Source organism: Manihot esculenta, chromosome 10, assembly GCF_001659605.2.
Source record: "Manihot esculenta cultivar AM560-2 chromosome 10, M.esculenta_v8, whole genome shotgun sequence".
Taxonomy (NCBI): domain Eukaryota; kingdom Viridiplantae; phylum Streptophyta; class Magnoliopsida; order Malpighiales; family Euphorbiaceae; genus Manihot; species Manihot esculenta.
In genome coordinates this window covers 2,128,942-2,154,032 of record NC_035170.2, presented here as the reverse complement: position 1 = coordinate 2,154,032, position 25,091 = coordinate 2,128,942, and the positions used below count along the sequence as shown (strand labels likewise).

General features: G+C 29.9%; 3 protein-coding genes and 1 pseudogene across 7 annotated transcripts; 1 reads left to right on the top strand and 3 right to left on the bottom strand.

The window, feature by feature from the left end:
* Nucleotides 1–569: 569 nt before the first annotated feature.
* LOC110624396 (mitochondrial substrate carrier family protein B) lies at nt 570–6,175 on the bottom strand. 5 transcript variants are annotated; one of them, XR_002489406.2, is made up of 9 exons: nt 5,719–6,175; nt 3,973–4,149; nt 3,709–3,858; nt 3,316–3,417; nt 3,163–3,233; nt 2,975–3,042; nt 2,417–2,522; nt 2,198–2,288; nt 570–1,434 (listed from the first exon to the last, which is right to left on the bottom strand). XR_002489406.2 is itself a non-coding variant. In XM_021769510.2 (7 exons), the coding sequence occupies exons 1-7, from the start codon at nt 5,914–5,916 to the stop codon at nt 1,193–1,195; spliced, it is 1,008 nt and encodes a 335-aa protein (XP_021625202.1). In that variant the 5' UTR covers nt 5,917–6,175; the 3' UTR covers nt 570–1,192. The 5 variants fall into 5 exon arrangements, 1 of the variants encoding a protein (XP_021625202.1); XR_002489405.2 differs by having other exon boundaries at nt 2,198–2,522; XR_002489408.2 differs by lacking the exon at nt 2,417–2,522.
* On the bottom strand, nt 6,040–7,967 carry LOC110624963 (annotated as a pseudogene).
* A 204-nt stretch (nt 7,968–8,171) lies between these two features.
* On the bottom strand, nt 8,172–10,220 carry LOC110624612 (ras-related protein Rab2BV). The gene is made up of 3 exons (XM_021769820.2): nt 10,074–10,220; nt 9,764–9,991; nt 8,172–9,063 (listed from the first exon to the last, which is right to left on the bottom strand). Exons 2-3 carry the CDS (start codon nt 9,926–9,928, stop codon nt 8,578–8,580), a joined length of 651 nt encoding a protein of 216 aa, XP_021625512.1. The 5' UTR covers nt 9,929–9,991; nt 10,074–10,220; the 3' UTR covers nt 8,172–8,577.
* Nucleotides 10,221–16,431: 6,211 nt separating this feature from the next.
* On the top strand, nt 16,432–20,882 carry LOC110624611 (cucumisin). Its single transcript, XM_021769819.1, has 10 exons — nt 16,432–16,516; nt 16,606–16,697; nt 16,784–16,875; nt 17,155–17,398; nt 17,546–18,059; nt 19,032–19,135; nt 19,215–19,433; nt 19,554–19,665; nt 19,750–19,963; nt 20,273–20,882. The coding sequence occupies exons 1-10, from the start codon at nt 16,436–16,438 to the stop codon at nt 20,794–20,796; spliced, it is 2,196 nt and encodes a 731-aa protein (XP_021625511.1). The 5' UTR covers nt 16,432–16,435; the 3' UTR covers nt 20,797–20,882.
* Nucleotides 20,883–25,091: the final 4,209 nt, after the last annotated feature.

Sequence of the window (25,091 nt, the reverse complement as noted above, 5' to 3'; positions counted from 1 at the left end):
AGCCAAAATGGAATGTAATTCTGTGGAACAGATTGTAGCCGTATTGCAGTCATTCAGATGAGAATTTAGTCTCGTTGCCAAAAGTTCTGATTCAAAAATCAGTTGGAAAATGATCAGATCAGAATAGAAATTGAAATCGATCAGCAGTTTTATTGAATCGGAATTGGAAGACGGGTTGATTGACAATTTTATCCACTGAATTTTGAGTTGGCTTTGAATTTGATTTGTTGGTTTCGAACTGAATGTTTAAATTGTAAAATTAAAGGAAATTAATATGTGAAGAGTATTTTGCTTAATTATTACATTATTAAGAGAATTTGATAAAAAGTTAAAAGAGAAATAATTTAGTTACGTACAATTACCCAAAGAACATATATTAGGGCCTTTAGATATGATCACCAAATATAAAATTCTCCATCAAATAATAGAAACATCACTGATTTTTCTATTGATCATCTATTGTGAATTCGCTATTTTGATCAATAAGTAATGAATATTTCATAAGTATTGAAAAGTGAAATTGTAAACATTTGAATACATGTACGTCAATCGAGAAATGAGAGAACCACTTAGACAAATGAAATCTCCACCATCATCACAATAAAAGGTCAAGGAAGTAAGAAACAAGACAGTAATGCTGTCAACAGATTCAGCGTACGTCAAATTGGTGAGAATGCCAAAGGCTATTAAAAGAACTGCACTTGTCCAAGCTCAAGAATAACACTTCTCCTTATACAATTGCAAATGCCTGAAGGAACACGTATAAGAACATAAATTTGGTTTAGGGATTTGAAGGTCTTAAACGTCAAAACAAAATTGTGGAAGATAACCAAATAGATGACTGATCATTCCGACTTAAACTTTCATGAAGTTTCCTGAGCCGATGAGATGAAACTGCAAATGTTTTTAAACCCAGTATCTCAGTTGCATGTCCGACGCTGGTGATAAGAAACTGGACTACTAAAAAAGGATCACCAAGGTATTAATTTCTGTGAATTTGACAAATGTTGAGAATACACTTGAAATAGATGGAGCTTTGATATATCTACACAGAGTCATATAATTCTCACAGTAGCTTCACAAAATCAACCACCATGAAAAAACTGATAAGAGTATGGCCGATCACGCTACTTGGCTAACAGTTCACGCTTCTTCTGTATGAACGTCAACCTCTGAGATATGCTCATAGCAGCTATAATTTGGCAGTAACATCTGCTAACAACAATTTCAACGTCTCATAGGTCATAAAACAAATGCCAACACCAGGTACAACTTTGTAGTATTCAGGCATGATGCCTCTATATAGACCCCAAAATCCCTCGGTGCGAATTATGTGCTTGAATGTGCCAATAAGACCTGTTGTGTAAACACGGGCCCGGCCTCCTGCACCTTCCAATTGCTTCCGTCGTCTCACAAGATCAAGAGGAAATGTTGCTGCATGTTTAATAGAATTTTATGAATAGACATTAATCGAGCATTGTTGACTCTTTTTAGCATCGAGCGGTAATGAAAACTATGCAAGTCTCAACTATTCACACACATACATGCATAGAGCGAGGATGCAGTGCATACCAAGTATTAGAGAAGTCAGTCACATGGAATAATAATCTTAAAAAGCAAATGAAACATTGAAAAAAAAAAACAACACTCCATACAGGATATTGTAAAATTCTAATCCATCACCATTAATCAAATCCTGCCATAACAGAGGCTACCTGGGCATAGCATGCCAACCGAAAATGCAGCATTGCAGACAATTACAAGCGATATTTAATCTCAAACAAATGGAACATAGTTCACGAAGAGAATTCGGATATAGCTGCTTCCAGTATAGTTCAGCTTATCCTTAATGTGCAATAGTTCTTAACATGAGCAATAAATGTAATCAATTAGGAAGAGAAAACTAGTTTATATCAACAAGGTGCGTGTCAAATTTCATTTTGGTGCATGCATTTGCATCAACGCTTTATTTTCAAAATGTTCTCACGTCATTGAAGGTAAATTATAGAAGGAAGAAACCCCTGTGAATTAACCTTTCCAAAGCAGCCATCTTTATAAATAAATAAATAAACTGTGAATTTAACCCTTTTAATACAAAACAATGGGCTTCACCTTTGACAACTGCATTATAAGGCTTGAAGGATTCCATATCCTAAATTAATGCAATTGGCAAAGGAAACCTAATTGAGAAGCATACCTCAAAGAGGAAACCTCTCGCATTTGATTACTGAGAGAACAGCACTAGTTCTCCTGAGAGTAGTGCCACCTATTACAGAATCAACGCAATGCTTGGGGAGACAAGTTCCACATGAAATGTTGGAGAAATAAAGTTAATGCAATGGAAACTATTAAATAGAAACAAAGTTGGATGAATTGCAATTTTTTTTCTTTATTTTTTCTCCTTTGTCTTCCTTACTAAAATTATCAAATGAAAGATACAAAATAACTCCTGTCAGGTCTCTGGCTCTAGGGGTCAGTCTGGTTAGATACTTAATGCAGAGCCTGCACCACACCCTGCTTCTCTGCATCAAAAGTATAATAAACAGCTATAACGATTAGACATTGACATCATCTAATCAGACGAAGCAGCCTGATGAAATGTTTGCCGGACATTTGACATCTGCTAATTAACATTTGATACAGTCAGTAAAGTTCTGTGGCAAGTAAAAAAATGCTATAACCTTTATATATCCTGTTCCTAGTCTTGTGGTGAACATAAGGAGCATATATGACATGGATAAAGCAGCTATTCAAAGAAAATATGCAGTAGAAAGATTATTCAATCAATATATGCAATTCTGTTGCAGAAAATACCACAAACATTAATCATGATTGACAAACTTGGACAATGGACACTTAACTGAGTTTAACTTTCAAGAGAAAAGAGCATGATTCATTTGCATATCAAAATACTACTAAATCTCAATTAAAATTTGCAAGATGCCTTTCATTTAGCACATTTCAGGCTGATCACCTGTTGAGGATGCAATGCCTGATAGACTGCCACAAGCCAAACTCACTGCCACTGTAGGATCGTGGGGCCTGAAACAAAAGTAGACAATTTTAGAAGATAATAATTTACAACTGAAAGTTGGTTTAAGAGGATAGTACATAAGAAGGCTTATTTAACCATAGTATTGCTGAACTAACTAGGATGATTACCTGTGTGATTGCCAAAAAGAACGTAAGGTCTCATACGCTGAAAAGCTGATAGCTATATTTGGCCCAACACCCTGCATTAATATTGAATCAATATACATATATAATCATGGGAATTCTCTAGAGTAAATGTTATGCATAACCACAGAATGATACCAAAAGTGTAGCTCCAAGTCCCTTGTAGAGTCCCCGTACACCCTCCTCTCTGCTAATTGTTCGTAATGCATGCAATATGCCTCTGTAATAGATCACATTTGTCTGCAGGTTTAGAACAAAATCAATTAATAAACAAAGGAAATTAACACATAAATAGAATAGTTATTAGCTAGAACTACAAGTTTAAAAGTGAATAGAAGGCTAACATTTTTTACTCTTTCTCAAAGAAATTCTGAATTAGAATTTGAGAAATAATCTTATTCATGTCCCTAAACATGCCAATCAATATGTTGACAACTAGCCTCACTAGAAGCAGGGAGCAGGTAAAGATAAGGAAGCTAAAAACATGGATGTGAGCACCATCTCTCCAAGAATAAAGACAGCTTGTCTTACCTGAGCTGCAAGGCGTGTTCTTACAAGGTCCAATGGGTATGTAACAGATGCTGCTGTTATCCCAGCCATTCCACCACCTACAAAATGAACAAAGGCATCTCCACCCACATTTTTCCTGTGGCTTTCTAGTCCAGGTATCGTATGTAGAAACTGCAACACAAATTCACTTCATCAAAGTTTGAGCTAGGAGAAGTAAATCTTAAATTCTGCACTATCAATGCAACCAAAGCATGCTTCAGTAATCATTCATGCAATTTTATAAACCTTTTTATAGTGTTCATATGAATAAAAGTTGACAGAAGAGTAAGGCAGCCGATGAGCAATTGTGACGAGATTCCCTTTCCAGAAAGCTCTAAATCCTTCCTCCCTTAATATTCGAGAAGCCTCATGCCATATGCTAGCCTTTCTCAATGTTGCTACATCAGAGTGCATACCTTGCACCTACACAGATAATGTCATTAAGAGATGGTGCTCAATCCAAAGTAGGAAACTAGGAATTTTACATAACCAGTGCTCATAAAACCATCTGGCAGATGCTAAGGTTCAAAACAACCATAATTTTTCAAAGCTTTGTTGAGGCAGCATGGTGCCTTAAATAACCAACCAACCAACCAACCAACCAAAAACTTTATGATTAGCAAAAAAAACGAAAGAATAAGCATGTGTCTATAGCCATCAGCCGCAGAAGAGAGCCCTATGCAGGTTTGGGCTCATCTCATCCATAGCCAAAACCTGTGACAACTGTGTATCAGAAATTAGCACATTCAAGATAATGAAACAAGAAAGTTAAATGCAAATGCATCATCAAACAAATTAAAATATGAAGTGATGAACCATAATTGATTATCCTCATTTCATACACAAATCATAGACTTATAAATACAAACTATAGCCTCCCCTTTCACTACTGCTACATAATAAGAATCCACAAGAAGTATGCAACCGTATTGATATTAAGCATAAGAATGAGAACTGTACTTCTCTACAGGAAGGATCTAACATCTAAACGATATGCCATATAACTGGTAATTGATGATTGAGCATGAATATCACTTGCAAGAATTATCCAGCGCACAAAGGACATCTATGAAAAATTTCTGTTGCTTTGTGTCTACAAGTAAGACTTCATAACATCGAAGTAGGACTAAAAGTCTGCCCTAATAAGTCCAGGAACTTGAATTTATCAAAAGTACTAAATAAATCATTACTTTTCACCCATGATGATCCTTTGTGAAGTTTGGTAAACTATTTTTAACCCACGTCTTAAAATTCCTAGAACCCAAGCATCAAGCGAGAATTATAACGCCAACAAAGATACACACATAAACTCCAGATATATGCTCTATCCTTGACATTGCAAATTACTGAAATCCCAACCTCGGAACCTACATTAGTGTACACAAAACATTTGGAAATGAAGAGGAGCTGTTTAGCAACAAGCTAATAGTTAATAATTGATGGTCACAACTAGTAGCAGAAGTTCCCAAATTATTTAATTGATTGCTTGTTCACTCAAACACACACCATCCTGCAACATACTTGAGTTCTCTCTCAACTTCACTGATGCGCAACTTCACCAGGTTATCCACTGATACAAACAACTTGTTTCCATTCCCACATGTTACAATAAACTCATGTTCTCATTGTTTAGACTCCACATTAATTCTACCAGATCCTCTCAATAATTGTCCATGGTGTGTTTAATAAGCTCATAGCTACCATGGGAACAAAGAAGGCAACTCTATGGCTCAAAACATAGCAAGTTAAAAGCATACAAAAAAAAAAATTCCCCGAAAACATTACCCCAATACCATACCTCCTTGGAGAGAGAGAGAGAGAGAGGAAAAAAAGAACTTTAACGAAATTAAATAATAACACAAGCCAAACAAGCAAACCGGGAACTAAACTAATCACCTCAATCCATTAACCAAACCTTAAAAAAAGCCAACAAAAAGAAATGATCACCGATTGAATGATAAAAGGGGGAAAAAAAAGAAGAAAAAAGAAAACCTGAAAAAGTATGGTGAGGCGCGCGAGGGGAGCAGTGCAAGTCTTGCTAAGAGCACCGGCTACACCACCGGCCATGAGCTGCGAAACTGTTCCTATCTGCGATTGCTGCTGTTGCACTGGCCTTTGCTGTTTCTTCTGCGAACTGAGAGCCCTCGCCCCTCCCTCTACCACCACCCCCACTCTTGCCTCTGTCTGCATCTCTCTCTCTCTCCCTCCTCTTCAGGCAAGGGTAAAATTTGAGCATAAAACCCCTCTATATTACAAAAAGAAAGGGGAAAAACGAAAAAATATAAGACTTCCGTTCACCAATTCGTGAAGCAATCAAAATCCCATAAAGAATTTCCTCGAATTCTTCTTCTTCTTCTTCTTCTTCTTCTTCTCTTGCGAAGGATTGGGAATTTGTGATTTCTGCTTATGGTGAAAGTAAAGCAGAACAACAACTGCGACAACCAACAATCCACAGAAACTACGTCGTTTTCTTATTTAACCACGGCATCTAAAATATTCGTCGTTTGGTGCTTCGTCTGTTTTGGACCTTTACGATTCGTGGTTTCAGTTTGTGATATGCCAAAACAGCGTCAGCCGTTGATTTGTTTTATAGTACAATGATATCATTGACTTTGACAAAAGAGTAAGCGATCTAACAGCTGATATTAATTTATTACGTAGAGTGTGATGTAGGGGAGTGATTGGGAGGTCGAATAAGTAGAAATTCGATTTGGAATATTCTTTGCAAGTTGGATTTGCAGTGACGTGTTTTTGCTTGACAGATGTCAGCAATATAGGGTGCTTTTGCAAGTATTTTGATGCTTATCTCCATTGGTAGCTTGCCACGTGTGCTCGCATGGGAATTTAAATAATTAAATTCAACTAAATTGAGATTAAGATTTAATTATTATTTTTCTGGTATGGGTAAATTTTTAAAAAAAAAAAAAACAGATTGTTTAAAATTTAAGGATATTTTTAATTTACTTCAAAAATATAAAGATGTAAATATTAGTTATGGCATAATATAAAGACAAAATTAGTAATATATCCAATACAACAAATTGGAAATAAAATTTTCCATAAAACATTAATAGCACTTTGTTATATCTTTGCTATGTTGAGTGTAATAGCAAGATTCATTTCACTCTCAAAGGAGAAATCAGGTTCGATCTTGAAGATAGCACTATTGCAAATGGCACTCACGAATTTAAAGGATTAGTAATTTGTAGACACGGTTGAAAATATCTCGTCAAAAAAAAAAAAAAAAAAAAAAAGATTGCCAAATTGAAGTCCTAATGCCAAAGAAATCTCAGTATTACTTCCACTGTTAGCAGTTTGGTGAAGGCTTGATGAATAGTTAAAAGATGATATATCAAGTAGCTCAACCTTCTGGTGATGAGTGGTTTGAGACAATTTCTCCAAAGGGAAATCAGGAGGAGGAACACTGGCATTCTTGTTAGCTGCTTCAATTGGTGCTTGAGCTTGCTGAGATGCAAGCTTGTAGACTTCCTCCACCTTTGGTTTCCAAAGTCTGGCTCTTGCATTGATAAACCAATTAGAAACCTGCAGAGACAATAGTTTTCACTGAAATGCTATTTTATCTCTAGCAAGTCATACACTTTCAGGTTGATTCTTGCAGCGAGTGAAGCAGTTGGGCATGCTTCAGATACCATGTATTGAAGTTAAGAGAAGACACAAGTTAAATGGCAAACAATGGAAGGAAAACTGAAGTGAGAAAAATCACCTGAGTCCTTGACAGACCTGTCTGTTGAGACAGGATTTGCTTTTCTGAGTCAGTAGGATAGCTGTAATACAAAAACCAGTTGCATAAGATCAATACCTAATTTTCCAGAAAGGGCAATTCTTATCTAGACCTTAAAGAATCAAATAAATGAGTCGCATTTAATTTTTATTTGGATCCCATTATATTATTGGGTCTTGGTTTACTATGAACCGAGTCTAGACAAGTTTTTCCATAGCGAAATGTTATTTTCTGTGCCTTTTTAATCACTTACGGATGAAGGAAGTGTTCGAATAACCATGTCTTAAGCACAACTACTGCATGATCTGGAAGTCCTCTTTGAGATCACCAAACAGGATGTTGAAGAAAGCTAATGTTGAGACACGATCAGTTTTGATTTTGAAGGCTTTGTTCATCAGATGTCCAAAATCTTGGAATTCTCTCATTACCAGAAGTTTTGCTTGTGAAGTGAATTTGGTCCAAAATCATTAATTTAATTTTGAATCAAAACTCAGGTTAATCAGGTCAGTTTTTATAGCTCATCACATTAATTTTCAGTGGAGATCATTTTGAATCTTGTGCAAAATAAAATAGCAAGTCAAGCAGTTTGGGATTAGGCCAAATTTGCTGCCTTTTTCACACACACTTATTTAGACATGAAGGAAAAGACAACTATTCATTCCAAGGAATTGCTTGTAATCATACATATGGGACAATCTCAATTGTTACCTTTCGGTAATTCATATAAATTTGCCTACAGCAATTATGAAAAGGGTATAAAATTGTTCAACTATGCAATGCTGATCATTGAGAGAACAATGCATTCTTAATTACCATAATTCCTAAAATTCAAAGAATTAATCAGTTATAAGATCTGTCACAAATTTGAGAGAACCTTCTTTAATTACCTACTCTAGAGGAACAGCACTTTTCCAGCTATACTCCTCCACTAACACAGGATGTCCTTTTGATCATTTGCTGAATTGATTTCTAAGCAACTATAAACCTTCCTCCTTCCCACATGGCCTCTCTGAAGAGTATATGACAGAAGGTGAAAAGGGTATCTTCCCTTTTCTGTCAAATGGCCAAAATTGAAAAAATTTCCTGGAATGCTTGACTTCAGGATCTTGCTAATTAGAACAACAAGGTCTCTTGTTTGTATTAGCAGAAAGATTTGCAACATTAATTGTGGTTCCCTGAGGAGGTCCAGTTGAATTAGCTGCTTCCTGTGCTGCAAGAGCTTTCTTGCTAATAATGTGGTAGATATCAAGCAGAATGGTCTGGAATGCCTTTTCAACATTTAAAGCTTCCAATGCTGAAGTCTCAAGAAATGAAAGGCATTCCTTCTCAGCCAACAATTGAGCATCATCTGAGGAGACTGCTCTCAGGTGGTTCAGATCAGACTTGTTTCCAGCCATCATGATCACAATGTTGGAATCTGCATGGTCTCTTAGTTCGCGAAGCCACCTCTGGACATTGTCAAAAGTTTGCCTCTTTGTTATGTCATAAACCAAGAGGGCACCAACTGCACCTCTGTAGTATGCACTGGTGATGGCTCTGTACCTTTCTTGACCAGCTGTGTCCCATATCTGTGCTTTGACCGTCTTCCCTTCTACCTGTATCAAACTTAGAAGTTTAAGCTGTAGAAACAGACAACTGCAACACTTGTGTGGAGTCCACCATTTCACTACCCAACATCACAAATCCTACCCCTAATTCAATTATGGGAAAATGTCATAATCATATGGTCATATAATTTTGGATACTAAGATGCATAATGTATATTTTTTGAAGATCTAAGGTGCCTATATTCAACTACTGATTACTTTATAAATAACTAAGCTTGATTAATTCAATCTTCACAAATAATTTCAATGAACAAACCCACCAGTGGGAATTCTAATACCTACCAGTTTCCCACCACACTGCTTACCAAAATTACCAAATGACTATATAAAAATTGCTAATCTCATCAGAATATGCACATATCATAATAATATCTCTGCTTATCATCAACTCCACAATGCAAACTCATATTTCCTATGCAAAAATTAATGTTCATATTCATCATGTTTCAGTGTCACATGATCACATTGAGTAATAAGAACAACGGCATTTGTTTTTTTTTTTCCGATAAATTTCGAACTCGAGATTTTCAATGGAAATTTTGTCTCAAAGACATATTATAAGAGATTTAAATATGTGTTTATTCTCGCAAAAGAAATTAAAAAAAGCAAATGGGAATGAGCAAGTGAAGGAAAAAAATTAGGGGAAAAAAATGCAAAGATCCCAATTCAGGGAGATGATAAAGGGTACCTGAAGAGTCCTGGTAGCAAACTCCACGCCAATAGTAGACTTGGATTCCAAGCAGAACTCATTACGAGTAAACCTGGAAAGAATGTTGGACTTACCAACACCTGAATCTCCAATCAATACAATCTTGAAAAGGTAATCGTACTCATGATCCACCTTGTAAGCCATTAAAATTATTACTATTTTATTCTTCCTCTACTTCTTCTTGTTCTATCGTTCTCCTTCCAAAACCTACATGTCAGATCCATAAACATTTCACATAACAAAAGAGATATGCATTGAAAGGGATTGAAAGTGAAAGTAAGAAACATACCATGAAAGAAAAAAAATCAATGGAAATTGAAAATTGAAATGAAGTTGGAAGCTTTTGGTGCAGGAGAAAGTTGAGGGAAAAGAAGGGAGAAGAGGCGTTTTCCAAAAGGGAGAGAAGAATAAAAACAGAATAACGGACGAAAAGCCATTTAAAACGGCTTTTCATTTGGGTTAAGGAGCGAAACTCCTGGGCTTTAAATTTTAAATTATTATATCATATCTTTCTAATTAAAAAAAATCCAAAATTGAAAGTTGGAATTTGTATTCTAATTTTTTTTTATAAAAATAAAATTTGAACATGATTAGTTCCTAATTTTTTTTTTAAATTAAATTTAGGATAATTTGATTATGCAATCATAATTTTATTTTAAATTTGAAAATAAATTTCACATTTAATCCATGATATTTTAATTTGAAATTTGAATTGATTGGTTCAAGATATACGAGGTTACAGAATTTTTTTTTTTAAATTTAATTTTTTATTAGTTATATTATGAAAAGAAAATAGCAATTTCTCCATTACACCTGGTATTTAAAATGTTCAATATCAATAGACAAATAATTACATATTAAGTTTGGGAATTCAAATTAAATAGTGAAATTAGTATATGTAATAATAAATTGTGTCGATAGATGAGTGGCCACAAATGTATTTGATGACCGCTGATTTCTCCACTTCGGTTTGGAGTCAGCCCCACGATACCAGCCTATTATGTGAGGGTCCACTCAGTCTTAAGACTGGGCCCCAGTTGACTTTTTCGATCAGGCCGGCTCATCACGTCCGACCCAATGGAGCTCAGGATCAAGAAGGAGGCCTACCCATCCGTCACAGGAGACCACCCGCATACGCGTTCGGGAAAAATCAGAGGCCGTTACGCATGGAGCAGGAATCTGATTTTCTCGTACGTCCATATCAACGTGGCAGGGACAGGTGGTTCAATGACAGACAGTCTGTCATACGTCACTAGCAGGCGAAGGAAACAGATGTAAAACCCTATTTTTCTAGATCTCAGATCATCAGAATTGAATTGAACACTGAGGTGTTTTAGGGTTTAATTCCTCTAAACTCCATCCAATATCTTTATAATAGAAGATCTATTTTCTAATCCAACTCATTAAACTATAAAAATTATTATTATGTTTAATAAAAAATAAAATTGAAAATGAATAAATATTAATTAATTTTTTTAAAATTTTTATTAAATAAAAAAGTTTTAAAAAATTATGAGAGAGAGGTATTTAAAAAAAATATTTAAATTATTTTTAATTTTTAACATATAACATAATTAATTAATAAATTTGTTCATATATTTTTAGAACTCAACACTTTCGTTCTTAAAATTTAATTCCATCAAAATTTAAGAGATTGTTTAATTTCATCAAAATTCAAGATCTCTCTATAAAAAATTTCTATTAAGTCAATAATTTCAACTTATCAAAGGAAAGAGAATAAATATAATTTTAAAAATACTTTTATCAATAATAAAATGAAAAAAAAATCATATAATATGAAAAAACTTACTACTTAATCTCTCAATTTTAAAAAATATATTGAAATGTTCCTAACATTTTAAAAATTCTACTAGTTAGTTTATCTATTGATTTTATCACTAAATATTTTATTATTTAGTCCCTATAATTTAGAAAAAATAATTAGTTAATTCCTCGAATTATTAAAAAATTTACTAATTAGTCCCTCCATATTAGGGGATTTTAGAAATTTTTTTATAATATTTCACGACTAAAATTAATGTAAAAATTAACTTGTATACTTTTTAAAATGTCAGAGATATTTTAATAAATTTTTTAAATAGCAAGCAGTGATCGACAATGAATAATATCACAAAAATAATTTCTATTGAATTTTAACTTTATTAAATTTTTATTGAGTTTTAACTTTTTATTTTTAATAATTTAAATTTTATATATTTTTATTTTTATTATTGAATTTAAATCTTAAATTTATTGAAAATTTTATTTATTTATAAAGATTGAATTTGAGATTTTATTGTTTGAATTTTGACGAAATTAAATTTTAGAGACTAACGTGTTAAATTCAAAATATAGAAGGACAAATCTGTTAATTATGTAATATCTTAGGGACGAAAATGTATTTTTCCTTCAATTCTTTGAGAGAGATCTATAAATTTATAAAGATTAAATTTCAGAGGCTAAAATATTGAGTTATAGAAAAGGTAGTTCGGTTATTTTTCCTATCATTAATGATATTTTTGACAGAGATCTCTAATTTTGACGGAATTAAATCTCATGGATGAAAATATTGAGTTTTAAAAATAGAGAGACGAATCCATTAATTACGCTATATTTTAAATACTAAAAAATAAATTTTCCTTTATATATTTATTGAATTCAAGAGGTCTAGATGTGTCTCTCCACGAGATTCTGTATATGACCATACATATGGTGATATTTCATTATCATTGAGCTTGTATAAACAAAAAATTTAATGCGGTGAGAAAAAAAATATAGTAAATAAATATAATTAATTATATAAATGCACATGATTTTACAGATGATGGAAGAATTTTAATTAAGTTAATATAAAAGAAGTGAGTAGTTCATGATTTGATCAGATTAACTTCCAATTTGTTTAGAAAAAAAAATAACATGGGAAATTTTTTTATAATTTAATTATGTTTTAAAAATAATTTATTTTTATAATTTAATTTTAATATTAAAAAAAATAAAAAAATAAATTAAAATTTATATATAAAAATCCAGAAATTAACTTTATTTTTTCAAATGATAAAAGTAATTTTTTAACAAATAACTTAATTTTTTTATTAGTCATATCTTAAATGTTTAGAAGAGTGTAAATAAATTAAATCTAATGATAAAAGTAATTTTTTTAAATATTAAATTAATTATGTTTTAAAAATAATTTATTTTTATAAATTAATTTTAATATTAAAAAATAAAAAATAAATTAAAATTTATATATAAAAATGCAGAAATTAACTTTATTTTTTCAAATGATAAAAGTAATTTTTTACTAAATAACTTAATTTTTTTATTAGTTATTTCTTAAATGTTTAGAAGACCGTAAATAAATTAAATCGAATTGAGTCGAAATTTAAAGAGTTCAAACTTAATTCGTTAATGATTTTTAAATTCAAGTTTTACTCATTTTGAATTCGAGTGGATAATAAAATTAAGTTTATTTCGTTTAGCAAATAAATTTAGATGAATCGAATTTTTATTGAATTTAGTCTTAAATAATTCACGAAAAATTTTATTTATTTATATGTATAATAAATTTTAGTTTAAATTAATGTTAAATAAATATATAAAAATTAGTTCATACAATGATAATGAATAAATTCTTGAATTTTAATGATCCGAATAAATTTAAATTTTAAGAGTATAATTAAATTATATAAGATTGATTTTTAAAAAAATTAAATTTGATTTTTTAAAAAATTAGATTTTCCTTGTAAACGTATATATAAAATTTAGATTAGTTTTATTATAATATTAATTTTAAAATTTCAATATGTTTTATAAAACTGTTTACAAAACTGTTTACGAATATATTTGCCAATTTAAAAATAAATCAACTCTAATTTAATTTATTTATTAAATGAGTTTAAAAATTAAACTAAATTTTAGTTATTTAAAAATTAAATTAAATTCAGTTGAGTAACGGATGAACCGATAAAATAAATGAACTCTTATTGATAATATGTGTAAATTAATTCTAAATTATCTCACAAATAAGTATGATTTTGTTAAAGAAAGTCTCGTATCTAACTATATTAAAGTGTATATGCATCTATCTATTAAAAGTTTATTATTTTAAATTTAATTATAAAACTTATAATAATTTTAATTAATATATTATTTTTTTATTAATAAAATATATAATGCAGGTAAATTACACTTTATTAAAATTTTAAAAATCTGACTTTTAGTGAGGCAATAATAATGATGGTTGCTAACAACTGAAACTATACTATAATCCCATATATTAATGTTTAAATTTTACTTTAGTTTGCTTTTTTTTTTTTAAAAAAAATTGTTATTTCTAAAAAAGAATATTTCATAAAAAAATGAGTTGAGTGAAAAAAAAAAAAATCTACTCCTTTTTGCTTCACCCCCAAAGGTTATTAACCATGTCTATGTTTGTGTTGGTTCACCGACTTCCACATACAAAGCTAGCATCTCCTACTTACCTTTTTCTTCTTTTTTCTTTTTTTTAAAAGAAATTATAAAAAGTGTTATGTAATTTTATTAATTTTTTTATTTTAGAGCCGATATTCTAATTTATATCAAAATAATATACGTAGTCTGAGATTCAGAAAAGTAGAATTTTACCAGGATTTTTGTAAAAGCTCCTAAAAAAAAAAAGTCCCCTACTATAGGAGGGCAATCCTCCTTTTATCTATTTTCATTGCCTGTCAGCGACGTATGACGGGATGTCTGTCATTGGACCACATGTCCATGTCACGTTGATACGGACGTACAAGAAAATCAGATTCATGCTCCATGCGTAACAGTCTCTAATTCTATCTGGGTGCGCGTGCTGAGGGATCCATATGGAGGGGGTGGGCCTCCTTCATGGTTCAGAGCTTGGGCCGGAATGTAGAATTAAGATTGAATCCAGGGAGATAACGATAATTTAGAATTAATTTACAGATGATAACGACCATATTAGTATTTTTTTACGGTATCAGATGATAACGATATGATATTATAAGTACTATTTTGATATAAATTATCTTAAAGTGAAAATAATTAAATCATAATATTTTTTTAAAAAAAATTAAAATTTAATATTTTAATTTTTAATTCAAAATATCAAAAATTTAACATAAAAATTAAAAGAAAACATAAAAATAGTAAATAATTTTTAAAATTATAAAAGTAAAATATTATTAAAAAATATTTTATTATTAAAAATAATATTATATTAAATAAATACTTATTTGACGCTTAATAAAAATATAAATAATTAATTAATAAAAATATTGAATTGATGTTATTTAACTCTTAATTTAAAGTGTAAGTGTTTAATGGAATTTATTGCCTTTGCCCTTTCATTATTAATTTTTTGAACTCATCTAATAACAAAATATAAAATGTTTCTACTCTAATAATAAAAAATGTTTATAATTCTATAAACCTAACTTACAACCAAAAGGTAAAGTTATAATTGTATTTTTTATATTATATTTTATTCTAAATTTAATATCAAATTAACATATTTAGTTATTAGAATAATTTATAATGTAATAAATATTACGTATAATTATATTTCTGGATCAGTTCTGATAATCTCTGGATCTCTCCGCCCCGGCCTAGGACCAGGCCTCTGATGCCAGCCCATTATCTAAAAACTGCTAAGCCCCCCAAATGAATCAGGCTCAGTCCGCTCACTTTTAAGACCAGATCTTCCTTGGGCCTCGGTCTCTTTCCCTGATACCCGGTCGTGAAGGGAAAAGGCAGCAAGCCCAGTCAATTTGCAGTCCTGTCCACTCGCGCGCCGAAGGGAATTAAATAGCCGCCTGACACAGGAGGGTCTCTGCGTTGTCCGTACGAATGAACGAACCCGTTCGACAAGAAAAGTGGTCATATAGTAGAGAGGCCTTTATACGTCACTAGCAGACAAAAGGAAACAGATATAAGGAGGAAGGCCCTCCTCTAGAACTAAGTTTTTCTATTATTACAGAACTCTTGTAAAACTCTATTTTCTGGATTTTAGATCATCAAGTTCCTTTGATAGCAAACTCATAGATTGGAGTCCTTCGTGAACTGGTTAGAATTTGACTTATAAATAAAACATAATAATACAGTAAATTAATGTAAGAGAGTTGTTAAAATGTTTAGGTTATGGAATTTATTAATAACATTAGATAATTGATGATTTCATAGTGTACCTATTTATATTTTAAAAAAATAATTTTAAAGTATTTTTAAACTCGCATGCTAGGCATTAGACTAAATCCCGTTACAATTTGGCGAAAAAAAAAACATAATTTCTTATTTTCTCTAGTTAAAAATACTTCTTGTACATGGTGAATTGGTCTATATAAGACTATCTATAAATTCTAATTAATTAACACCGGCTTCATAAGATGACCATTTCACTGAATAACTTATGGAAATTAATAAATTTCTTTTAAAAAATTAAAAAAAAACAATAATTCAAATAGGAAGAACTTTTGATAATGACTCGTGAGTTAGTATATACAGTAAATCAAAATTTTGATAATCACTCCATGGGTTGATATTAGAAAACTTCTTACTTTGTATAAAATTATTAATATATTATCCAGTGTTTATTATTTAAGAAGTTATATATACATAATCTGTCATACCTGAGAAGTGCTCATCCTTGAAAGAATGGCAGGCCAAAAATCATACCTTTGGTTCCTTTTCTTACTCAGCCTCGCCTGGAGCTCAGCTTCTCAGGATGATCAAAAGGCAGATAGATTTTTCTTTAAACTTGCTTTCTTTCAGTACCCTTTTCAAGATTTGATGAGATTATAAGATATTTATGTGAATTTTTGCAGTCATACGTTGTTTATATGGGTCGCCGGCCTGATACGGATCAAGTCTCCATTTCATCTCTCCACTTGAGCATGCTACATGAAGCCACTGGCAGGTTAGGTTTTATACTGTGTATAATCATTTATGGGTGAAAACTACTTCATTCATGAATCTCACTAAATAAGATTCATATTGTTTTAGAAATTTCTCTTCTGAAAGTGTACTGATCTTCAAAAGGACGTTCCTTGGGTTTGTTGCAAAGCTATCTGAATATGAAGCGCAAAAGATTGCAGGTTGGTGTATTTTTTCTTTAATAGAACTCCATTGCCGAGAAGTGCAAGCTTGAACTCTAGTCGTTTCGAAAAAAATAAAAAAAATTCAGTCGTCTGCGGAACCAGAAAACGAAACCCAAGTCCTAACTCAGAATTCTAATGTTGAAAAGTAGTTTTAATTTCTTTTTTATTATGGAATATATATCCAAATATAAATAAATAAAGGGAGTGGCAAGAAAAGGGAGTGGTGTTATCTTTAATAAGGTGATGAACAACAGTGTAACTGATCTGGAAATGCAGGAATGAAAGGTGTAGTATCTGTGTTTCTTAATGAAAAGAAGAAGCTTCATACAACAAGATCATGGGACTTCATGGGATTTTCCGAGGAGGTTAAAAGAACGAATCTTGAAAGCGAGATCATTGTTGGAATGATTGACACTGGAATTTGGCCAGTGTCTCCCAGCTTTAATGACGAAGGATTTGGTCCGCCACCTTCCAAATGGCAGGGCTCTTGCGATGTCTCATTCAATTTCTCTTGCAACAAGTAAACTTCCAACAACTCATATACAAATATAATGGGAACTATTATTAAATCAGAAAAAATATATCCAGACCTGATTCCAATGAATTCAAAATATAATAATATGTTTCATTTGAAAATTCAATAGATCCATGATCTCTATATGTGCAGCAAAATCATCGGAGCAAAATTTTACAAAAGCGATGGCTTATTTGGTGCACATGATCTCAAATCTCCAATAGATTCACAAGGCCATGGAACACATACAGCTTCAACTGTGGCTGGGGGATTAGTTAACAAGGCAAGCCTGTATGACCTTGCCATAGGAACAGCCCGCGGCGGAGTTCCATCGGCTAGGATTGCTGTGTACAAAGTTTGTTGGTCAGACGGCTGCGCAGATGCTGATATTCTTGCAGCATTTGATGATGCAATTGCTGATGGAGTTGATATCATATCTAGTTCTATTGGGGGATCTATTCCTTTAGACTATTTTAAGGATTCTATTGCAATTGGAGCTTTTCATGCTATGAGAAATGGGATTTTGACTTCAAACTCCGCAGGAAATGATGGACCTGATGTTAAAACTATCACAAATTTTTCACCATGGTCTCTTTCTGTTGCAGCCAGCACAATCGACAGAAAGTTCTTCACCAAGGTTCAGCTACAAAATAACAGAACTTATGAGGTAATGGGTGCTTGTAATTCTATAACATATTGTTAGAATAAATAGGCATAAGATACAATATATTGACTATAAAGTCTACATCTATAACAACTAATAACAATCAGAAAATTACAATATTTATCACAAAGATTAATTGAACGAAAAAATTCAAACGTTCAGTAATCATATTTATATTTTAAATTTTAAATTTTTATAATAAAACTAATTTTTTTTCAATTTGTTATTATTATAGAAAGAGTACTAAATTAAATTTTTAAAAATTATTATAAATTATAATATATTCTCTGTAGTTTTGTTAATTAATAAAATAGTTTTTAAAATCTATATCTTTATTTTAACTTATTTACTTTCCATTCCCACTTTTATATACAAATTATAAATTAATAAAAATTTAAATTGTAAAAAAAAAACTTTAGGAACTAAGATCTATAGTATTTTATTTTATTCAATATATTGATATGGAGTAAAGGTTTTCCACATATAAAAACATGTACATAATTTATAATATTGAGTATAAATATTTAAGAAAATATTTTATTATATAATATTTATACGTAATAATTTATATAATAAGAATTTATTTATAATAAATATTTATTCCATATAACATATTTAATATTATCATATGGTAAATATAAAATAAATTTATTTTTAATATAAAATTTAAATGAAAGTATTATATGTTTATGAATATAAAAATTCAAGGTTTATATTGTAGTTTACTATTAACTTTTTAGATTCAATTGCATTGAAAAAATTTAGTTTATTATCCAAAATATAAAGTTTTGGATATAACTGTGAATTAAAACCTAAAAAAAAAAATTTTAGGATGGAATAAAAATTAGGAATAATGAAAAACTTGTCAAAATTCAAGCTAACATAAATAATAAATATTTTATTAGAACATATGCGATTGAGACATTTGTTAGTCTTCATTTGTGATCTTTTACATGATTTCGCTGATCAATCCAGGGTATTTCCATAAACACATTTGATCTTAATAATGCCATGTTTCCTATAATCTATGGAGGAGATGCTCCAAACATCACTGGAAATTTTACAAGTTCCAAGTCCAGGTAAAAGAAATTTTGTTTTTCTATATAACAAAAGAGTTGAAAATGGAAACTAATTCAGATATATGTAACAAAAATGCAGGTTCTGCTCTACAAACTCATTGGACCCAAGTTTAGTGAAGGGCAAAATAGTTGTTTGCGATAGATCAGTTTCAGGGAGAGCTCCATTCATGGCTGGTGCAGCTGGCGTTGTAATGCAAGACCCAGGCCCTAAAGATGTTGCTTTCTCTTTTCCATTGCCTGCTTCTTACCTTGGCAGTGACGACGGTCGCAGCATTCTCTCCTACATAAACTCAACACGGTTTGTCTAAAATAAGCTCTATCTCAGTTCTATATTTATTAGATTTATCATGTATTGAGATTTAATCTACTGACTGTCAAGGTCATTTTTGAGCTTAACAATTCTTCAAACAAATTATAGACATGCAGCTGCCGCCATATATAAAAGTAATACAGCAAATGATCCCTTGGCTCCTTATGTGGCTTCATTTTCATCAAGAGGTCCAAATCCAATTACTCTTGATATTCTAAAGGTAATTAACTCACAGGACTTTGTTCAAATAGCTAATCTTCTAAATATGATAGGCTAATCTTTTAAATGTATATGGATCTTGCAGCCTGATATATCTGCCCCAGGAGTTGATATTCTTGCTGCTTGGTCATTACTCTCTTCAGTTACTGAAATTCAAGGAGATAAAAGAAGAGTACCTTATAATATAATCTCAGGAACTTCAATGGCTTGCCCACATGCAACTGCGTCTGCTGCCTATGTCAAATCCTTTCACCCAACATGGTCTCCTGCTGCCATCAAATCTGCTCTCATGACTACCGGTGAGTTCTTGAAGATCATGATTAACTATATATGTTGATGTATACGTCAGTACAACAAATTGAATTTTTGTGACGAAAATTTAGAAGTGAAAATAAAATAGCCACTAAAAGTGTACTAAAATTTATGAATAATCACCAGAATTTCGCCACTAATCATAAAAATCGCCGGTAAATTTTTAGTATCTCAGTTTTTTGTGATCTAGTGGCGAATATTAATTTCGTTACTGATCTTTTAGTAACGAATTTATCTTTAGTGAACTATTTTTATCTCACTAAAAGTCTAATTTCTTGCTTGCCTGAAATTTTCAGCTTTTCCAATGAATTCTGAAATCAACCCTGAAGCTGAATTTGCATATGGAGCTGGACATATAAATCCTTCTAAGGCTATTGATCCTGGATTAATCTACGACGCTGAGCCAACCGATTATGTGAAGTTCTTGTGTGGACAAGGGTACGATACTAGTCTTCTGCAAAGGGTTACCGGCGACAACAGCAGCTGCTCTACAGCAACCAATGGAACAGTTTGGGATCTGAACTATCCTTCGTTTGCACTTGCTGCTTCACCTTCAGAGATTATTAGCCGAGTCTACAATAGGATTGTCACAAATGTTGGGTCACCAACTTCGACATACAAAGCTACTGTGATTTCGCCTCAAGGACTTCAAATCAGAGTGAAACCTAGCACACTCTCATTTACGTCTGTTCATGAGAAGCAGGCCTTTGCTCTTATAATTGAAGGGAGCTTAGATGATTCCATGGTCTCTGCTTCTTTGATTTGGGATGATGGAGTTCATCAAGTGAGGAGCCCAATTACTGTTTTTGTAGTGAAATAATAAAAATTATGGAACATATCATCACCATATCAAAAGCATTCCTGTAAAAATAAAGAACCATCACATGTGTGCTTTTCTTTTATTGGAAGGAAAAATAAAGTTAATTTGAATATGGAAAATATCTTATATTTTATAGATAATACACTTAATACTAGGCTAAATCTATGAGTACGTTAAAATATGTACCTTAATAATTTTAAGAAAATTTTTTAATTTCATTAATTTACTTTCGTGATTTTTTTTTTAAAAATTAGATTTGAGATAAATGTACGAATTTTTCTAATTTTAAGACATTAATAAATTTTAAGTTCACTTATCCATAATATTAAAAATTCACTTTATTTTTCAAATAACAAAATTCAATTTAAGTTTTAATGAGTTAATTTTATTAAAAAACTTAAGGTATATCTATTCATTGAATATTTTTTATTTTTAAAGAAATTACCTATTCAATCAACATCTAAATAAGTTAAATTTTCTTCCTGGCCGTATCCCTTTTTTATCTAATAATTATATGATGATATTATTAAATATTTATATCACTTGTATAATAATTAATTTTATTTTTTTTATTTTTAAACCATAAAAATAAGTTATCTTAATTTCATGAGTGTTTAGCTATGAATTAATTTGACATGTTCTTAAATTTAAAAGTTTAATTATAATTAAATTTTACTTTTTTTTTTGAAATGGAATTAAATTTTACTATTAGATAACAGTTAAAACATATTACTTTATATTATAGAAAATGATTACTACTAAACCTGCACCAGTCCAAGAAGACACTATCAAAAGCCGCATGTAATTAATTTTAAAAGAGCCACAAAATAGGGGTGTTTTAAAAGTGGAATTGAATTAATTTAAAATTTTAATTTGACTTTTTATTTATTTTGGTTTGGTTTTTAATTTAAAAAATTTTAATTATTTCGATTTGATTCCATTTTGATCATAAAAAAATAAAAAAAAATCAAATCGAATTGATTAGTGATAATAGTATATTATTTTTAATAATATAGAGAGATTAAATCATATTAAAAATTAAAAAATTTTAATTAAAATTTAAAATATTAAAAATAAAATATAAAAAATAAAAATTTATTAAAAATTTAAATCGATTAAATCAAATCGAATCGAATCAGACTGATTTAATTTAATTTAATTTTTAATCAAAATCGATTCGATTCAATTTTTATAAATGCCCGTTTTCAGTTTATTTAATTCGATTCGACTAAATGATGACTTCAAACCTTGTACTTGTGGATACTAAATGGCACTAAGGCAAAGAATGAGACTTGTTTTTTTTTGTCCAATTGTTATTTGTAAAAAAGAATTTTTTATAAACAAATGAGTTGAGTGAAAAAAAAAAATTTTTTTTCTACTCCTTTTTGCTTCACCCTCAAAGGTATTAACCAAGTCTATGTTTGTGTTGGTTCACCAACTTCCACATACAATGCTCCTATTTACCTTTCTTCATGAGAAGTAGCCTGTTTCCCTCTCTTTCTTTCCTTTTTCTTTTTTTTTTTAAATATAAAAAGTGTTATGTAATTTTACCCATTTTTTTATTTTAAAATCAATATTTTAATTTATGTCAAAATAGTATATATAATATCGCTATTAATAAAAAGTAATAATTTTTAAATGTTATAAAAAATATTGATATGAAAATCATATCATAAAATATTAATTTAACACAAATTAAACTATAAATTTTAAAATAAAAAATGAGTAAAACTACAATATATTTTTTATATTTTTATTTTTTAATTAATAATTATATTTTAATTACTATATTAACATTTCTTAATAGTGTTACAAAATTGTCCCTATTTTGCTAACGACATGATGCTACATATACTATTTTGACACAAAAATAATACAAATTGAATTATAGGTTTTAAAGTGAAAATAAGTGAATCATAATATAGTTTTTTTAAAAAATAAAAATTTAGTATTTTAATATTTTATTCAAAATACCAAAAATTTAATATAAAAATCAAGAAAAAACATAGAAGTAGCAAATAATTTTTAAAATTATAAAAGTAAAATATTATAAAAAAATATTTTATTATTAAAAATAATATTATATTAAATGAATACTTATTTCACGCTTAATAAAAATATAAATAAATAATTAATAAAAATATTGAATTGATGTTATTTAAGTCTTAATTAAAAGTGTAAGTGTTTAATGGAATTTATTACCTTTGCCCTTTCATTTTTAATTTCTTGAACTCATCTAATATACAGGTTTACCTGATAATAGTAATGTTATTTAGTTGAAATGAAAAAAAATATAAAATGTTTCTACTGTAATAATAAAAAATGTTTATAATTCTATAAACCTAAACTTACAACCAAAATGTAAATTTATAATTGTATTTTTTATATTATATTTTATTCTAGATTTAATATCAAATTAACATATTTAGTTATTGGAATAATTTATAATGTAATAAATATTACATATAATTATATATAATAATATATAATAATACTATCAGGCCTAACTCACGAAAAACTAATTAAAGGAAGAAGTACCTATAACTAATATAAATCCACGTTACTCCTTTACACAATCGATATAGAATTCAATACACCCCTTACGCCCAATATTTTACTAGTGCGTGACATATTTATGAGAGATTTAATATCGGATACGTCTAAAATTTTATTAGTACATAAAATCATGAGAGACCCAATATCAAATGGAAGGTTCTGATACCATATTAAATTTAAGTCAGGTCTAAGGCCTAATTCATTTTAAAAATTAATTTAAGAGAGGAGTGCCTATAGTCATATAAGGATTACGATATCCTTCCACGACTCTAAGATTCAACGACTATAAATTAATATTAATGTAAGAGAGTTGTTAAAATGTTTAGGTTATGGAATTTATTAATAACATTAGATAATTGATGATTTGATAGCGTACCTATTTATTTTTTTAAAAAATATTTTTAAAATGAAATGAAAGTATAATTGAGAAGGAAATCATCAACTCGCCTGCTAAGCATTAGACTAAATCCCGTTAAAATTTGGTGAAAAAAAATTAATTTCTTATTATCTCGAGTTAAAAATACTTTCTTGTACATGGTGAATTGGTCTATATAAGACTATCTACAAATTTTAATTAATTAAAACATGCTTCATAAGATGACCATTTCACTGAATAACTTATGGAAATTAATAAATTTCTTTTAAAAAATTAAAAAAAAAACAATAAATCAAATAGGAAGAAATTTTGATAACTACTCCATAAGTTAATATATGCCATAAATCAAATATCAAGAAATTTTGATAATAACTCCATGGGTTGATATTTGAATAAATATAAAATATTATGACTTTTTTGAATTATTCCTAGAAAACTTACCAGAATTTATTGTTTAAGAAGTTATATATACATAATCTGTCATACCTGAGAAGTGCTTATCCTTGAAAGAATGGCAGGCCAAAAATCATACCATTGGTTCCTTCTCTTACTCAGCCTCGCCTGGAGCTCAGCTTCTCAGGATGATCAAAAGGCAGATAGATTTTTCTTTAAAGTTGCTTTCTTTCAGTACCCTTTTCAAGATTTGATGAGATTATAAGATGTTTATGTGATTTTTTTGCAGTCACACATTGTTTATATGGGTCGCCGCATCTAATTAATTGTAAAAGAGCCACAAATTAGGGGTGATCAGAAGAAAAAATTAATCAAATTGAATTAATTTAAAATTTTAATTTAATTTTTTATTTATTTTAATTTGAGTTTTAATTTAAAAAAATTTCAATTATTTCGATTTGATTTTATTTTAATAAAAAAAATCAAAAAAATCAAATCGAACTGATTAGTAATAATAGTATATTATTTTCAATAATATAGAGAGATTAGATTATATTAAAGTTAAAATATTCTAATTAAATTTTAAAATATTAAAAATAAAGTATAAAAAATAAAAATTTATTAAAAATTTAAATCGATTAATCGAATCGAATTGAATCAGACCGGTTTAATTTAATTTGATTTTTAATTAAAATCGATTCGATTCAATTTTTATAAATACCGGTTTTCAATTTATTTAATTCAATTCGATTTTAAAATGAACCGACTAAATGGTCACCCTAACTCCAAACCTTGAACTTGTGGATACTAAACGCCACTGAGGCAAAGAATGAGATTGTGGAGTTGCCAAAATGATTAATTCATCGAGATCGTTCTTATCCCTTTCAATAGTTACCAAAGAATTAGGAGCAAAATTTCTAGCTTTCTAAACATGCCAACATAAAAGGCAGAATAACATAACATCCACATT

Bases quoted from the DNA above. Each gene is read 5' to 3' on its own strand.
- LOC110624611 (XM_021769819.1), top strand. From the start codon at position 16,436: ATGGCAGGCCAAAAATCATACCTTTGGTTCCTTTTCTTACTCAGCCTC. The intron at 16,698-16,783 runs GTTAGGTTTTAT...ATATTGTTTTAG, and splicing joins CTACATGAAGCCACTGGCAG to AAATTTCTCTTCTGAAAGTG. The intron at 18,060-19,031 runs GTAATGGGTGCT...TGATCAATCCAG, and splicing joins AAAATAACAGAACTTATGAG to GGTATTTCCATAAACACATT.
- LOC110624612 (XM_021769820.2), bottom strand. From the start codon at position 9,928: ATGGCTTACAAGGTGGATCATGAGTACGATTACCTTTTCAAGATTGTA. The intron at 9,064-9,763 runs GTACCCTTTATC...AGTTTGATACAG, and splicing joins TTGCTACCAGGACTCTTCAG to GTAGAAGGGAAGACGGTCAA.
- LOC110624396 (XM_021769510.2), bottom strand. From the start codon at position 5,916: ATGCAGACAGAGGCAAGAGTGGGGGTGGTGGTAGAGGGAGGGGCGAGG. The intron at 3,859-3,972 runs GTTTATAAAATT...TTTGTGTTGCAG, and splicing joins CATATGAACACTATAAAAAG to TTTCTACATACGATACCTGG. The intron at 1,435-2,974 runs GTGATCAGCCTG...TTAAACATGCAG, and splicing joins AGGCATTGCATCCTCAACAG to CAACATTTCCTCTTGATCTT.